At 42.3% G+C, this 16,963-nt stretch overlaps 1 protein-coding gene across 2 annotated transcripts; it reads right to left on the bottom strand.

The window, feature by feature from the left end:
• Positions 1–12,373: 12,373 nt before the first annotated feature.
• Positions 12,374–16,307, bottom strand: LOC135711336 (DNA repair protein complementing XP-C cells homolog). 2 transcript variants are annotated; one of them, XM_065234127.1, is made up of 5 exons: positions 15,935–16,307; positions 14,375–15,863; positions 13,145–14,227; positions 12,913–13,081; positions 12,374–12,716 (listed from the first exon to the last, which is right to left on the bottom strand). In XM_065234127.1, exons 1-5 carry the CDS (start codon positions 16,165–16,167, stop codon positions 12,424–12,426), a joined length of 3,267 nt encoding a protein of 1,088 aa, XP_065090199.1. In that variant the 5' UTR covers positions 16,168–16,307; the 3' UTR covers positions 12,374–12,423. The 2 variants fall into 2 exon arrangements, with proteins under 2 accessions (XP_065090199.1, XP_065090200.1); XM_065234128.1 differs by having other exon boundaries at positions 14,375–15,839.
• Positions 16,308–16,963: the final 656 nt, after the last annotated feature.

Here is a 16,963-nt window from a genome sequence, read left to right as displayed (position 1 = left end):
CAACTAGAATAGGGTACGTTAATCGTTTGCTTGGGACCAATAGGCTACTAAAGTGGTGAGCCAATTTAAAATCGTTAGTTTCGTATTGATTGTTGGTATAACCACCCGCATAAAAAATAACCATTTCTAGAACAGTTTAAACTTCACTGACACCTTACTAGCTATGTTAACTTTATACAAAATAGTTTTGCTATGGTTTACGGAATGTAATCAACATAAAAGAAACACTACTTTCTACTGTTACTGTTTCTGGTATGTTTCAGCTACATTTTGTTAAAGTTGATCAACTATTCGAGACTATATTAAACTATTACAAAACATTACGAATAAAAGTTGAAAACAACTTGTACAACACTTACGTGTTTCGCTTATGGTTGCTTTATGTTTTTACATTTGGCACAAATAAAAGAAAACGCTTTTGTTTGGAACGGCGGTCGTGAGTACATTTGGTTGATTTTACTGAGTTATTGCATTTTTAAACCCTTACTCCAAATGGAAAACCTGTTTTAACCAGTTTTAACGTCGAGAAAAAATAATAACGTAAGTAATATCAGCTTACAGTATAAAGTATTCCTTAAAAACGCATGTATTTTCCACAAACATATTTAGGGTCTTTGACAATCCCAACCATAATGGCTAACAGCGGTCTACAAGAGAAGGAGATTTTGAAAAAAGGAAATCGAAGCGGGTTCATTTTACCGGTGCACATTTATCAACTAGAAATAGAATGAAGGTTTGTTTTGCAGAGTGTAATCATTTGTTTATTCCATTTATCTTTAAATCAATAAAAAATAATACCGAGAGATGCCACAAAATGACGTCTTGCAAATAACATTAAAATTAAAGAACAACCCATATATGCTGTGTTCCGCATATGCTACAATAGTATTATAACATCAATAAGTATGGTAATTTCTACCCGTACATAGTATATCTTGAAGTTAACAACAATGGTTGATTTTAAGCCGTACTACCTTATTCGAACGATAATAGGAATAGGATTTACATATCCAACTAGAACCTTTTCTGATGTGGTTAGGCTATAGTTCCTTTGCAAAAAATGTATGGGAAAAAGTAAGATTTCGTATGGTGAACGTTCTTAACCACCCATTGTTCGTATGGTTGGGTCTTCGAAAACCTTAAGCAATATGGTCAAAACTTCTCTAGGTATGGTTCGATTAAAGTTGGCTGAACCATTTTTATTATGGTTTTCACAGGAAGATAAACCATTTTCAACATGGTAATCGTATGGTTGTGATTTATGCGGGCCATTTTCAACATGGTAATCGTATGGTTGTGATTTATGCGGGCAAAGATGAATACTAAGATGAAACTGTCGGAAGAAAAACTTTCTATTTTAGTGTCTTCTTTCACGGTCCCTTTCATCCAATGAGAACCCCCCGTATTCAAGGTAATTTTGTGGTTGTGCTGCCCCCTCGGAAGAGATGAAATTTTGCGCTCATTTTTATCAAAACAATCACACCAAAATCAGAGATGTCCCATTTTTTAATTACTCGATTAACAACTAATCGATTATTTTTTGTTCGCTGTGCTGCCATCTTTATACCAATTAATGCATTATTCATGTGTTCATTTTAAGTAAACAAGGCCCCACTGTTGTGTCACTTTTTGTCTAGTGAGTGAACTCAAATCCATCCGTGCACTCGTCTATAGAGCTCTTCGTTGCGCAGTTTTGTTTTGTTTCGTGCGCAAAAGTTCAAAATAAAGTGCAAAGCAAATCTTTGCCACAATGAATCGAGGAATGGTTTGCTTTATCTTTCCTTCTTGCGTTTCCGCGGAATAAATCGGAATGTGCACTCAAAAAATATTCAAATTTATATAGTATAAAAGTAACGCTAAATCGTAACTCTCCTTCCCGACGCAGAATACGGAATAAAGAGAGAGAATACAAACTTAGTATAAAAATGCTTTATGCATGGGTAGTATAAAGTGCAAGTAATCTTTCGATGCTTTCAAGGAAATTATTTACATTTATATTTTGCAGGTGCTGTCATTTGCATTTGTCATTTATTTTGTTAAACGTATAAGGAGCAAAAATTTAGGGAAAGATCTTTACAATATTTTATTTTACTTGTAATCAATATTACCTATCGACACAATAAGATATAATGGTACTCAAATGTCATCCTTGCTCCCCGTTAAAGGGTGAGTATTTCTTTTATCCGGATCCGTTTCGCAACCGCATCAAAATAATCCCCCGGGTTGGGCTGAACTCCAAATGGATCCTGCGTTGTGAAGACGCATAGACTTGCCTCCCTTATCAGCATCAGCTAGTTGACACAATGTCACCAACCGGTGAACACTCGTGTTTATTTCAGTTACCGTGAGGACGCAATTTGTGATAAGCCCCGGTCCCTTTCAAATTGTATCATTATTTATGTACGGTCCTTATATTTGAAATGACGTTTCACATTCATCTAGTGATGGCCGATTTTCATTCTAATAATTGATTAATCGATTAACGAACCGAAACGTTAAATATTTGTAATCGGTTATATCATGCCGATATAAGCATTAACTTCTCCAGAGGATCATTACCCATCGTTTCAAACATATGCTGCACTCTCATTGGTGGAAAAATGACAGCACAGCGAACAAAAAATAATCGATTAGTTGTTAATCGAATAATTTAAAAAATGGGACACCTCTGATTTTGGTGTGATGTTTTGATAAAAAAGAGTGCAAAATTTAATCTCTACCGAGGGGGCAGCAAAACCACAAAATTACCTTGCATACGGGGGATATTCATTGGATGAATGGGACCGTGACAGTGGACACTAAAATAGAAAGTTTTTCTTGCGACAGTTTCATCTTAGTATTCATCTTTGATGTCACGATCCGGCACCAGGAAGCAACATTCGAATCCTGTCGTGTATTCAACCACATCACTCACCCCCAAATATTGTTACCCGGTAGATCATCTTTCCAATTGATAATGGATCTGGATCGATCTCCGGTTGAATGTGGATATTTGCTGCGGTGGAATTGCGTACCAATTTAACGCATGATTGCAACGTGTGATACATAAACATGACAAAAACGATATTCAACACTTACAAGCTTGTCCTACGATTGTGTTTAACAAAACCTACAACTGGCAATCTTCAAATTCCGACAATGATTCCTTGGATTGGATTGAAGGATAACGTTCCGATAGACTTCTTCATCACCGTAACTTGCTATTCTGACGCCACTGTTCGGATTAATCAGCTTATCGTCAGGTATGACTAGATTCGTAAAGATTTTACACTAGCCGTTGATATACACCAGGGCACCAGTAGGAACCCGTCAACCATAGTGATTCTAATTCGTTCTCGGTTGGAAGTTCCGTCGGTGCCTTAAACCTGTCTTGATGCCGATCTTCCATGCGTTGTTAAATTCACGATTTTTCAAGCCTATCAAAAATAAATCAACGAAATAAACTGAACGAATTCTTCACTACTATACGAGCTTAGTATAGTGTTGAAATAAATTTTAAGCGAATCTATGTATAAACATTGTTAAAGCATAAAATAATTAAATTTTAATCTATGTTATTTAGTAATATATTGTAATATTTAATTTGGCTCACCACTTGACTAGCCTATTGGTCCCAAGCAAACGATTAACGTACCCCATTCTAGTTGAAATTCTAGTACTACGCAATGTTTGTTTTGATTCACTATGAAAGTTTGACAGGTAAAATGAGGGGTTATTGGTTTTTCCTTGGACCGAAGAGAGTACCAGCACAAACGAAGTGACAGACGGAGCGGCTCGAAAACTTTGGTGACTAACCTGCTATTTCAATTTTTCAGTGTGCCACATGGCAACACCACTACTACTAGATTGTACCAACCATGGACCCAAAGGGTAAGGACCTCCTTCACGCGATTTTTTTTTGGTTCACCTAGCTGTTTTTTTTAGTGTACCTGGTGCACCCGGTACTAGAGCAAAAGACAGCAATTTGTACCAGAACAGGTGTCAAAAGTGACACAGACAGCACAACTGCCAGCAAAAAAAAAGCGCGGTACCCGCTGCCGTGGCAGTCAGATTGAGGTGTGTCATATCCGCGCCATCCGTTCAATCGTGAGCGAGTGCGTTATCTCAATTCATTCTTGGAGGATCATAAGTACAACCCACGACGTGCCAAGCGATTGGCGGAAAATCTCAGCGTCGAACTCCGAGATATGGTCAAACGGTGCAGCTTTGAGCGGTATCGAGTGGCTGCCATGGTGACCGTGGGAGATAAGAATTCCCAGGACTTCAAATCGTCCATGCGTTTCGCGTGGGATGCCGAAAAGGATGAATACGTGAACTTTGTATACGAAGCACCGACGTATTTTGTATTCGCGACCGTACTTGCAGTGTATTACGAGTAGATGTAGTGGATCGAACAATAAAATTGATAGTCATATTTTCTTAGAGACGCTTCGGGCGAATTCGAGAAACCAACTCCACCACAGTTTATTCAGTAGGGAGGGGGCAATTGCAACATGCTGCCACCGTTACAGTTTTCTGATTGAGATCGGTTTAAAAATAATTAATGTGAAATCTAAAAATCCTGTATAAATAAAATTCAAACAAAAAAATCCGAACAAGGGCGATTTCTTTCGCAATGATGACACTCAGGAGAATTTCAACACCTAAAAGCATCTATTTCCCCGCTCAGAACAATAGACAATAAATAAAACTGAACTATATACTGACTGCTCTACTGTACGGAAACACATTTATCATGATTGGTATCGAAACGGAAATTTTTCAGTTGATTAAAAATGCGCACATCAGAAGTGGGAAAAACGTTGTTCAACATCTACACAACAGCAGCTCTGATAGAATTATTCATCTTCGGTTACACAATAATGTATAGATTTGCCAGCTTTGAGTAAGACTTCCATAGACAAACATTTCCCTAACAGTAGTAGCAGAATATTTGGAATAACTTTATTCGACTTCCACGCGAAGAACACATAAATACACTCAGCTACGATTCGAAGCTAGGACTCGAATAAATACTGAAACCACGATACTTACCTTTCTTGGACCTTAACAGCTCCTGGCACTTGCTGCTCTGGAAAATCAAATTGCTCAAGCACTTCAACGCTTCCACCTGGACCTCTTCGCTCGCTCGGCACTGGCAGCTTTCGCGACCGATCCCTGCAAAACCGAGCAAACAAGCCAGCTGCTGCTCCCGGACCGTCTCGTTCAGGTAGGTCTTGTCGCGACTGAGCAGCTTGATCGCCACCAGACAGTCCTCCCGGTGCTTCTTTTTCAGGTATTCTTCGATAGCTACTAGATAGAATTTCTCCGTTGTTCCACCAACCGAAAGCTTCAGTCCTTCGCATATTTTCTTATAGATACCCCCAGCAGTGCTGATTGATGTGCAGTTTACGTAAACCATGTTAAGTTTGCTAGCCAGCTTTTGGTCACTTATAATCCTGGTGAGAGTAGCTGTTTTTCCCGTTCCAGGAGGGCCACTAAAATCAATTAAATGTCAGATCAGATCTGGTTCGCATAACGCAAAACACAACTACTTACCTTATGTACAAACTGCCGGAACCATTTTCCGATAAAATGTCTTCAATATACTTTACCAGACCTTCAGTTTCACGTTCCCGTTCCGGAAGGCATCCAATAGCCGTTAGTTGCTTTGGCTCGTTTCGGCGGTGAAGCCTCCGGAATATCGTTGTTCTTCTTGTTATCACGGCGAATGAGAACGACTCAAATTTGAGTTTAGTTCACTCATAATCGCCAAAAGTGCAGGAACTCAGCGATGAGTTAATTTGCCTCATGTTTTCCCAGGTTTTTCCAGGGAAAAATTCCCGAATTTGAGAAAAGTAAAGATTGGATTCACTCAGTCTATTGGTACTACTCCGAGACTGAATAAAATTTTCGTCAATTTCCTCATTTTCCGGCAGATTTTTTAGGTTTTCCACAGGAAACCATGAGACAAATTTAACTCATCGCTGCGTTCCTGCACTTTTGGCGATTATGAGTGAACTAAACTCAAATTTGAGTCGTTCTCATTCGCCGTGTAAATTACATGTCAAATAAACACAGAAAGAAAAACAAAGCAACATGGTCAGAATGTAAAAAAACATAAATGGAAATACACTGATTTTCTCTGTCAGTCACTGCGGCCGGCGAAAACAGATGAGAATCTCCGACGAAGCGCATCACGTGTGAGGTGAAAGTCGAATACAGATGCGACTCTGTTGAACACACGCTGTAGTCCGCAAATCGCACCATGCCCCGTAGTTCGTGCGACGCAGTGGCAGTCTCAGCATGAGGTTGTTACGGAGTGGTCGGGGTTGCACGTTTAGGTCAATTTGCCTTAGGATAGCCTCACAATCTATTCGTCCCTGCAGAGTGTCGGCGATAATCAAAGCTCTGCTGGTGTCCCTTCTAATCCGGAGAGGTTCAAGGTTTATCAGTTGGCAGCGACTCTCGTAGCTGGGCAGCCGAAGCGGATCTCTCCAGGGCAGTCTACGAAGCGCAAAACGAAGAAAGCGACGTTGAACAGATTCGATTCTCTCGGCACCATTGTTGTAATTCGGATTCCAAAACGCAGAACAATAATCAAGCGTCGATCGTACGAGGGAGCAGTAAAGACATTTTAAGCAGTAGACATCGGTGAAATTCTTAGCTATCCTGAAGATGAATCCTAAAGTCCTAGACGACTTATTGATGACATAAGCAATGTGTTGCCTGAATGTTAGCTGTGAATCTAACACCACACCCAGGTCTTTCACCTGATTCACGCGTTCGAGTGTCGTTCCAAGCAGGTCATAGCTGAATACAATCGGTTGCTTTTTTCGTACACCAACTGGCGAAGACATTAAGCTGATGTTGAAGATTGTGGCAGTCAGCGATCGAGCAAATTCGTAAAAATATTTTGAGGTCGTCTGCATATGCTAATCGAGGTCCTTCGATAACCAGGTTCACGCCGTTGAAGTAGAGTAGAAAAATCAACGGTCCCAGATGGCTTCCCTGCGGTATACCTGATGTGGCAAAGAAGCTAGCTGATTTGCAATCTCCTATAGCAACCATAAGTTGGCGACCAGTAAGATACGAACGGAACCAACTCAAGAGATTACCGCTCACCCCAAGCCTGTCGAGTTTAGCAATCGCAATGTCATGATTCAACTTATCGAATGCCGCGGATAGATCGGTATATATAACGTCCGTCTGTACCCGTTCAGTCATACTATCGGTAATGTAGGATGTGAGGCATAGCAGATTGGTGGTTGTAGAGCGACCGCCAGTAAACCCGTGTTGATCAGCACTCAGATACTGCTTGCTGTGAGAGAGCAACGGTTCCATAATAACAAGCTCGAATAGTTTCGGAACAGCACTCAGCGATGTAATTCCACGATAGTTATCCACGGCTCGTTTGCTTCCCTTTTTGTGGACAGGAAACATGTGTGCATATTTCCAGGAGGATGGAAATATACCACTGGAGAGAGAGACATACGGAATAGACGGTGAAGTGGAGTTAACAAGCAAGCAATATGTTTCTTCAAAAACACGGACGGAACTCCATCGGGTCCAGGGTTGAAGGACGATTTGAGCTGCGTTGCAGCGTTAGAAATCATCTCAACGTTGACATCAATTGCACCCAGCGTTTGACCATTTAGTGGGATGTTCCTGGCTGCGAGGGAAACATGGTCGTCACTTAGTCTCTCATCAGTGAACACACTGGCAAAATTGACAGAAAAAAGGCGACAAATATCCTGCGGAGTGGAAGCGACTTCACTGTTCAATTCCATTGACGATGGGAGGCCAGATTCTCTGCGTTGCTTGTTCACGTAGTTCCAGAAGGATTTCGGGTGTAGTTTAAGGTTACGCTGAATACCTCGTTGAAATCGCAGAAAGCATCGACGACTGGCTCGCTGATACTCGTGATCAAGCCTCACGTAGTGATGTTTCAGAGGAAGCGTGCGATACTTCGTAAATCTTCTCAATGCTGCTCTCTTGGTCGACTTCAACCTACGCAGCTCAATCGTCTGCCAGGGAGGGTGAGAGTATTCGTGTTGAATTCTTTTCGGGACGTGTCTGTCAATGACATATGCCAAGACATGGGAAAAAGTTTGCGCAGGGGCCTCAACGTCGTCATGATCGAGAATTTTCTCCCAGTCCATGTTTGACAACACATCTACAATGCTTCGATGGTCGGCCTTTCGAAAGTCATTAGAAATCAAAATCACGAACGAGATTGTCCTTGTCGCCGCCTTTAGCTACTTTCTTCTCCGGTTAGGGAGAGTCTTTCGCTTTCAGGTCAGACACTGTTTCTCGATTCTAGGAGCTACTTTTTTCCCCGGTTAAGGAGAGAAGTTTTCACTTCTAGGCCGAAAGTTCTTTCGGATTCAAAAAAGAGAAGAATCTGGAGTAACCTATGAAACTTAATTTTATTCAACAAAATTGTACAAAGTGATCTTACAGCTACGTGTTGCATTAGCAACTTATAATTATGTAAAACTTTTACTTGGTTCGTCCAGGGTTTTACATATCCCTTTCAATACCGGACTTTTGACCTAATTTTGCCTATTCTATTAGTTAGGATTTCGATCGCCCTTGAAAGGGTAAATTTGTGTTATTTGGATCTTATATACTATGCCCTCTCAGATCTGGGATTTCTTGGGTTATCTTGTAAGTTTATTTCTTTTTGTAACTCAGATCTGATATGGCTCTACAAATAAGAATGAGACATTTGTAACGTTTAAACATTATAATTATATCCTTCGTTAAGGATAAACAGAGAGGGAAAGCTAAACGTAACCTAGATGCGCAAGCATGCCATGCGTGGGCGTGTTTATCCTACTTGAACGCAGAAACGTTCCTAAGTAAATACTGCAGTTAGATTATGTAAAACGAGCTCTCGCTCCTTTTGCCCTACTTTTCATTTCATATTCTTGGCCTTGGTATCAACGTCAGCTAGGGCTATGCAAACGAGATGCAACTATGTGGTTATCTTATGGTTTTGGTTTTAAATTAATTGCCTCGCGGTAACAGTCCTCAACAGTGACAATCAGAGGAGGGTGGTGCGGAACAAGCTTAACTAGTGGACAAGGTGCTGTGGAAAAAAACGGAGCATTGTCCTGAGTGCTCACGAAGCAGAGGTCCAAACTACGGTTGTTCTCGTTGACTACGTGGTTAATTTGAGAAAGCGTTGCTACGCTATACTGCCGCTCTTCGCATGTCGGTCACATGGCAAAAATCAGCAAGCCGAGAAAATCGCATTTTTAGCTTGATTCGTACCATTGCTTCTTATGTGATGAGACAACCAATTTGACTGTCTTTCCAAACTTTTTCAGAACAAAGTTATTGAGTTCATCCAGTATTAAGAAAATATGAGTGATCAGCTACCATTTGCATTGTAAAACTCAGTTTTGACAAAAACTGCTATGGGACCGACATGCGAAGAGCGGCAGTATAGTTATCGAGAAGACCGATAGCTCCTGCATGAAATACAGAACGATCTGGATCTGGAAAGAGGAAGCCGCTATGGGATGGTCTCCACGAAACGCCTGCTAGGTTAAAGTCCCCAAAAATGAATAGCTCATCAATTGGAGTCGCTCTTTCCATTACTGTGAAGACTGATTGACAGTGAGTCTCGATGAGTTCAAGATCACGAACTCGATCTGGAGGCATGTACAATGCGCACAAAAATAATGTGCGATCGCCCAGTTTAATGGCTGTCCAAACCTGTTCCACACTGTTCCACGATTCATTTTCGATTGCTCTCGCCTCCAATCCGGAACGGACAGCCACAAGAACGCCACCACCAGTAGGTTTTCGGCTGTTGTTTGGATTCCGATCGCAACGAAAAACCTCATAATCGGATCCGAACACCTGGCTGGAAAGCGTTCGCGAATCGAGCCACGTCTCGCATAGGACAATCACATCATAGCAACGATCCGATACAGCAAGCCGGTAGTCGTCAACATCAGAATTCATTCCACCGGCGTTTTGGAAGAAAATCACGATGTCCTGCTTGCGGCTTACAATCGAACGTCTGTTCTCCCTGGAAATCACGGAAGCATCAGGCAGCGAATGAACATTAACAATACCATGCGGATACTCGCCATAGTGACTGGGTTGGAAGACCAACCACGCTAAGAACCAAGACAGGAACTATAATGAACTCTGTTTAAAAATACTCTGTACTAAGGGGACTCCCTTCTGGAGCTCCACCAACCTCTAGGAGAACTCCTTCTGGGTTCTCCAAAATCTCAACTATGTAATTGGGGCTCCCGGAGATGAACCAGCCTGCGGCTGAAAATCTCCTAAATAGAGATAATGATAATAATAATAGGTTCGAAGACCCCCTCTCCACATCCGGCTACAGGTCCGGAACGACTATGGTGAGCGGCGGCAGCAAATGGCTGGACTGAGACGGAGGCGAGTACATAATTAATAGCGCAAATACGATGTCTGATGCCGATCCAAATTTCAGCACCTTGAATGCCGCCGAATCAACTCTCGTACCTCGGAGCCCGGAACGCGCCGTAGAAAGCCTCGTGGAAGCCCCTAATGCTTCCACGAGGCTTTCTACGGCGCGTTCCGGGCTCCGAGGTACGAGAGTTGATTCGGCGGCATTCAAGGTGCTGAAATTTGGATCGGCATCAGACATCGTATTTGCGCTATTAATTATGTACTCGCCTGTTCTAGCAAGTTGGAAGACCCCCAATCCACATCTAAAGTCAGGGCCAGGAGCAGGACGACTATGATGAACGCTGACAGGAATAAGCACGACTGAGTTAGAGGAACCGGGGGCTTCCATAAAGCTTTCCACGATGCGTCCCGGTTGCAAAACAGATTGGTTCATCCAGAGTTCAGAAGACATCGAGCTTACTACGTCGTTTTCAGAAGGCGAGGTTGGATGTTGCGTTAAGTATTCGCTGCTGGAAGCGGAAGGTGGCTCAGAAAAAGAAGGTTTTGGAACGTATCGATACTTGCCTGTAAGTACAGGCTGGAAGACCTCGTCACCGATTTCAAAACCAGGGCCAGGACGACTTCTGATGATTAGATCTACAAACAGCTCGACTGGTTCGGAGGGATCAGAGGCTTCTGAAGCGCTGTGTTGTTGCGTCCCAGATCCAGAGTTCTGAGAGTAGTGCCAAAGGTATTCTCAGGAGGATCTCAAAACAATTCCGAGGATCATTTCGAGGAAATTGTCAGGATAATTTGGAGGACCTTAGGCCTCCCTTAGCTCAGTCGGTAACGGCGCAGTTATAAAGCAAAACCATGCTTGAGGCGGCTAGGTTCAATTACCGGCTCAGTTTAGGTTTGTTTGGGGTTGAACATTTTTTCGACTTACCTGGACATACAGTATGCTTACACTAATGTAAAAATGGTACAGACTTAGAAAGAGCTGTCAATTAACAACTGCGGGAGTGCTCAAATAACACTAAGTTGAGGTCCGGCATGAAGTCCCAGTAAAAACGTAATAAAGCCACAGAAGAGGAAGGACATAATTAGAATAATTCTAAAGCGAATCCGAGGTTATTTGCAAGGGAATTCTAAGGATATATCTACGATAGTTTTAAAGGGGATTCTGTGCAATATATTGAAAGAAATTTAAGTGAATTCTTGTGAGTGTCATTAAGAATCAACTAAAAATGTAGAATGAATCCCTAGAGGAATCAGCAAACCAATTCTCTAGGGACTAACAGAAATATTCTAGATGTCGAACATCAAGCAGATTCTGAAATCGCGAACTTAAAAAAAGTATCTGAGACTTCCTTTTTAAATATTCTAGCCTTAGATTTTTTTAAATCTTGGACTTAGACAAATTCTTAAATTTGGTATAATTTTTAATTTGTCGAGATTTCAAACTTGAAAGATTTTTGACAAATTTAGGATCTTAGACTGAAGAAATGATCAGGAAGATGAGAGACCAGATTTATCCTTTTTCAAAATATGACTAGTTCTTTCGAGTTATACGACCATGTAAGCCCTCTATGGTTCACTGGCTCCTGGTACATGCATATTTTACGAAATTAAGGATAATGGAATTTTAAAGAAAAAATATTAGGCCTTAAAAAATTCAGCATCTTCTAAATGGATCCAATGCACACCGTGTCTTTAACTGAGTGAACTGAGCTATCAGAGGCTCCTAACAGATGTCTGAAAGTCGATCCCGAAACCTTGTGACAATGGATACGATCTAGGAGCTCGATTGTAGGTAGATAGGGCAGTCAAAGATTTCGTTTGGTGGGTGTTAGACAGCGATACTGATTTTTTTTTTTTGCAAATGATGGCCACCGTGAGATCTTTTTCTTTCTAATGAATAGTGATTTCAGTCGAATGTAGTAATCTTTAATTAGACAAGATGCATCAACGTAAGAACATTTACGAACTACTCCGACACTTAAAAATCATCAGCCGAGCATGCCATTTAGATCATTCGATGGGATCCAATTACCCAGTGAGATTGTCGAAATTGTACTTATTCTGCAGCTTCCGACGAATCAGCAATCCCTTGATAAGCTTCTTCCAGTTGCCGTAGACCCGCTTCTCGTACTTGTCGCGTTCTCGTTTCTCTTCTTGCTCCTGCTCCTGGTACCAGGCGTCGACCACCAGGTCCTTGAACTCCTCGCAAACTACGAACCCGTCGTACACTGGATGGCTGCATCCGCCGTGGAAATCGAACCCGGTCACGGCTTGAGCGCAATCGATGCCCAGCTTCTTGCAAATTCGGTTCAAACTGGGCACTGAAAAACAAAAATCGAATTGGTTTATTGCAAGGCGGTCATATTCCAGTGCAAGCCGAACATGTAACCAGTGTGCGAGACAGTTCAAAAGAAAATCTTCACTCTTCGCTGGGGAAGTTTTTTTATGGCATTAAAAACAAATGATTCATATGCAAATATGAAGCACACCGCGTTACTCCAGGATTAAAATACTCACATTGCAGATGAACGGTTTTCTTCGGGAGCATGCACGGTTTGAAAAGTTCCACGTTGCCGTAGGCATTCCTCGGAACGATGCCGTCTTCCGCCGTAGGAGGTTCGTAGTCCTGAGTTTGCCAGTAGCCGAAAAGTTCCAGCGGCTGAGCCGGAAGCATTTGACTGGAGGCCTGAAGAAAAAGTCAGAAGAGTCAAACTATTACCGTTTGGTTCGTGACCCGGAACAAACTTACCCGATCGTATTTGGGCCTGGCATTGACCACCTTGTACGCCGTTTCGAACATCTTCACCGTTCGCGCCTGCTTCAGCCAAATTTCCCGCGAGTGTAGCGTCTGTACGCATTCCCTCGCGTAAACGGGTTCATCCTTGATGAATCCAAGTGTCGGAGCATCCGGCGGGTAGATTCCTTCAAACTTCAGCAGGTGTCGCTTCAAAGCGTAGAGCGGATTATTCTTGAACTCGCTGATGGTCGTTGGTAGAGGCTGCTCCATCAGTGCCTGATTCAGAGAACGGTCCTCTTCGATATCCTTGGCCGTTCGCTTCCCCTTGAACTTGGCCAACGTTTCGTCCAACCACTCCTGCTCGATACGTAGCTTTTTGGTGCTGGTAGCATAGTTCGGACAGTAACGCGGGGAAACGTCTTTGATTGTGCCGTCGTTGTTCCATGCGAGGATGTAGACCAGTGGAGACGAAGCCTGCTTCACAATGTGTTCCAGGCAGTGGACCTTGCTACCCACGGCATCGAGTGGGACCCATTGTTCCTCCTCCTCGGCGTACACCTCGATCCACAGATTGACGCCGGATTTGAGCTTGGTTTTGTTGTCTGGATCTTTGCGAAATTCGTCGTCCGTTGAAAGCACTCGACGGTCCAGCCGTTTTTTGAGTTTCTTGTCAAAGATTTCCACCTTAAGAACTTTGGGACTTTCTTTACATTTGGATTTAGATTTTTCCACTGTCGGTGCTTTGACCGGTTCTGGTTTCGGTTTTGTAGCTTTCGGTGTTGCATTCTTCGTTTGCGTATTGCTTTGATTTACTTTTGAATTAATTGCTGTTGTATTAGAAGGTTTAACCCCTTTAGTGGATGTCTTCTTCTTATCGATAATATTCTTCACTGGTTTGTCTTTATAGTCCTTCCTGATCAAAATAGATGAAGTGGTGGAGGGTACTGCGACGACAGGTGGATTGCTATTTCGCTTTGGGTTATTAGGCTTTGAGATTTCGGAGAAACTCGGGGAACCGTTGGCTTGTTCTTGACGTTGCTTCCGTGTTTTTCTCGGCGAGAACACAGAAACTTCCTGCAGCTTGGGAATGGCAGCCTGAAAGTAATAAGAAACATGTTTAATTTTCCTACCGTTGCAACGTCGGTGTTTAAAAGGTTACTATCAATCTAATATTCATTCATTCTCGTATTTAGATGATATCTCCAGAATCAAATGTCCAATCTAGATTAAATTCTCACTCACCTTCGAAGTACTTGGTCCCGGAGATGGCTTGTCCTTCGAACTGTCGGCTTGACCTGTCGAGGGTGCCAGCTTGGATTTCTTACTCGGTACGCCGCCACAAGAATCGTCATTTCCGTCAAGTTGAGGAACTTTAAGGGCGCTCCCAGTTGCTGCCTTCCGCTTAGAACGCTCCTTCTTCGCTCCACTATTACCGTCATCGGCATAATCGTGGTCTTCCTTGGTTGATTTTTTCTTTGACCCCTTACTAATACTGGTGGCGGTTGATTTTGCTTCCGAGTCGATATCCTTTTTTGCTTTCTTTACCACTGTAACTTGCGTTTGCTGTAGTTCACTCTGTGGTAGCTTCTTCGGGACTACAGCCAAGGACATGACCATGCGACACTGGACGCCAATTGCGCGAAGTAGAATTATAAATATCAAAATGTAATCACGCTTACAGATGGCGGCCTTAGTCAACATCTGCAGGCGAAGTGATGTCTCCAATGACGGTAGCTTTTTGAAGCGACAGAACATTCGTCTTTCTTTGAGATCTACGATTTCTTTGAAAAATTTCGTAATCTGTTCAAAGTATTCTAGGTTTGTTCTATCCTTTGGATAACATTTTTGCGACGGAATCAACGTCAAAGCCAGCGATAATAGTTTAGAGTTGTTCAAAGCGCCGTTCACGAAGTTTCCGTGGGCAATGGCCATTACAATGTTAACTTTGTGGAGGACGATTTGATTCTCACGCTTCTCGCGATTCACAATCCGCTTGATACATGCTTCAATATCGATTTCATTGCTCCGTTTCTTCCTCTGAACACTTGTCGGTCCAACATCCAGTGTTATTTGTACGTCATGCAGAGGCTGGTTTTCCTCCTTCTCTTCTACTTCTTCCCAATCAGAATCGGAATCTTCTTCTTTCTTTTTCTTGAGCGGCTTTGATTTTCCTGTTTTTCTGGTTGGTGGTTTCTCCTCGTGGTGTTCCCCCAAAGCCAAGAGGTCTCCAATGTTCACGAGACCATCACTTGTAGATTCCTTCGCTTTGAACAAAGCCAGCTGTTCCTTGGCTTGGTCTATTTTTTCATTCAAGTGCTGAAGTCCTTCAAAATTAACAAAACTTTGCGATTTTTGATTAATTTTTGCGATTAACTTCTTGTTGGCCTGTCTTTTGGCATCTTCGCCTTGCTCGCTAGGTTCTCCTTGGTCGGATCCTTCTTCCTCAGAAGAATCCGAAAGCTGCACTCCAGCATTACAATCGAACTGAAGCACCTCTTCTGCAGGTTTCTCAGCAGGAGGTTCAATGAAAAAATCGGAATTCAGGTCCAATTGTTCCGGATTGACCAAATGCTCATCGCCGCTACTGTCGGAATCATCACCCTCCTGCTTGGTGCCAACTTTGCTGCCAGCTGAGGGGCGATACTTTTCGTACAATTTCTTACGCTCCGATGTTGATAGTTTCGGTTTTGGTGGAGCGCGTGATTTCCTAAAACGACACACAAAAGCAACCCTTTTCAGGTAACAAAATGTCATTTTTGGATGACCTTGAACACCCAAAAAAAAACTGGTTTCCATTCATACCTGGCATCTGTCGCCTGCCCCTTTTGCGCTTGGGAGCGTCTTCCACCACCCTTCGGTTCGCCACCTTCGTCGCTTTCACCATCATCTGATTCGGACGCACCGGAAGATGATCCTTTCCCCAAAGCCGTCTTTGAACCGCGTCCGGGTTTGTCATTTTCCGGTAGCCATTCATCTTCACTGGCGGAAAAATCCGCATCCTCTTCTTCACTGTCGGTCATAAATTTTTTACTCATATTTTGAGATTTTTGTGTCTTTCACCATACTAAATATCACGTTTTACAACCAAAATTATCGCAAATTTGCGCAAAATTCACAAAAAATTATACACTGACAGTCACAGTAAACAAAAAAAAAAGCTTGAAGCGTTGTGCTTGAGTGTCACACTGTCTTGTTGATAAACATGTGTCGAGCTCACTCGATGTCGATTACGGGCGATTCAAATATGGCGTCCACTCTTCAGGGGGAGGGGATCCAAGAAGTTGTGACAGCACGTGTTATCATTTTGAATCGGTTGCTTTGCAGTGACCCCAGCCGGTGCCGGTGCTGTAGTGAAAAGCGTGACGTTCACTTCCAAAAAACCATAATACATAAGGTTAAAACTTTATCACACAAACGTTCATGTAAAGTTCCATAACCATTTCAGTTAAAGTTTAGCATGGATTATAACACAAATTTAACCAATTTTTGTAAGGTCAAGTAATGGATCGCATTTATGCGGGATCTGTGTTGAGAATGGGTGCGATATCCAGGTGTGGAAGCTACACTGAACCAAAACACCCGCCGCCTACTGAATGATTTTTGCCTCACCCAAGCCCCATGCTTATAATCAGATGATTTTAAGAAGATCGTCATTCAATTCATATTTTGACAGAATCAAGTCAAATGTATGAATATAATTTAAAATCAGCGATATAATCATACATCAATCAAATCAAAATAGAACTAGATGTGAATGATTGACATACATAAACTTTTCAACTCATCAGTCTTGTAATGGAAGAAAATCAGATCGTATTTAAATGATGCCCA

Source organism: Ochlerotatus camptorhynchus, unplaced genomic scaffold (assembly GCF_037179485.1).
Source record: "Ochlerotatus camptorhynchus isolate MF236.1 unplaced genomic scaffold, CSIRO-AGI_Acam_v1.1 ptg000432l, whole genome shotgun sequence".
In the NCBI taxonomy this organism is placed as follows: domain Eukaryota; kingdom Metazoa; phylum Arthropoda; class Insecta; order Diptera; family Culicidae; genus Ochlerotatus; species Ochlerotatus camptorhynchus.
This window is presented reverse-complemented; position numbering and strand designations above follow the sequence as displayed.

Bases quoted from the DNA above. Each gene is read 5' to 3' on its own strand.
- LOC135711336 (XM_065234127.1), bottom strand. From the start codon at position 16,167: ATGAGTAAAAAATTTATGACCGACAGTGAAGAAGAGGATGCGGATTTT. The intron at 14,228-14,374 runs GTGAGTGAGAAT...TATTACTTTCAG, and splicing joins CGGGACCAAGTACTTCGAAG to GCTGCCATTCCCAAGCTGCA. The intron at 13,082-13,144 runs GTAAGTTTGTTC...CTTTTTCTTCAG, and splicing joins CCAGGCCCAAATACGATCGG to GCCTCCAGTCAAATGCTTCC.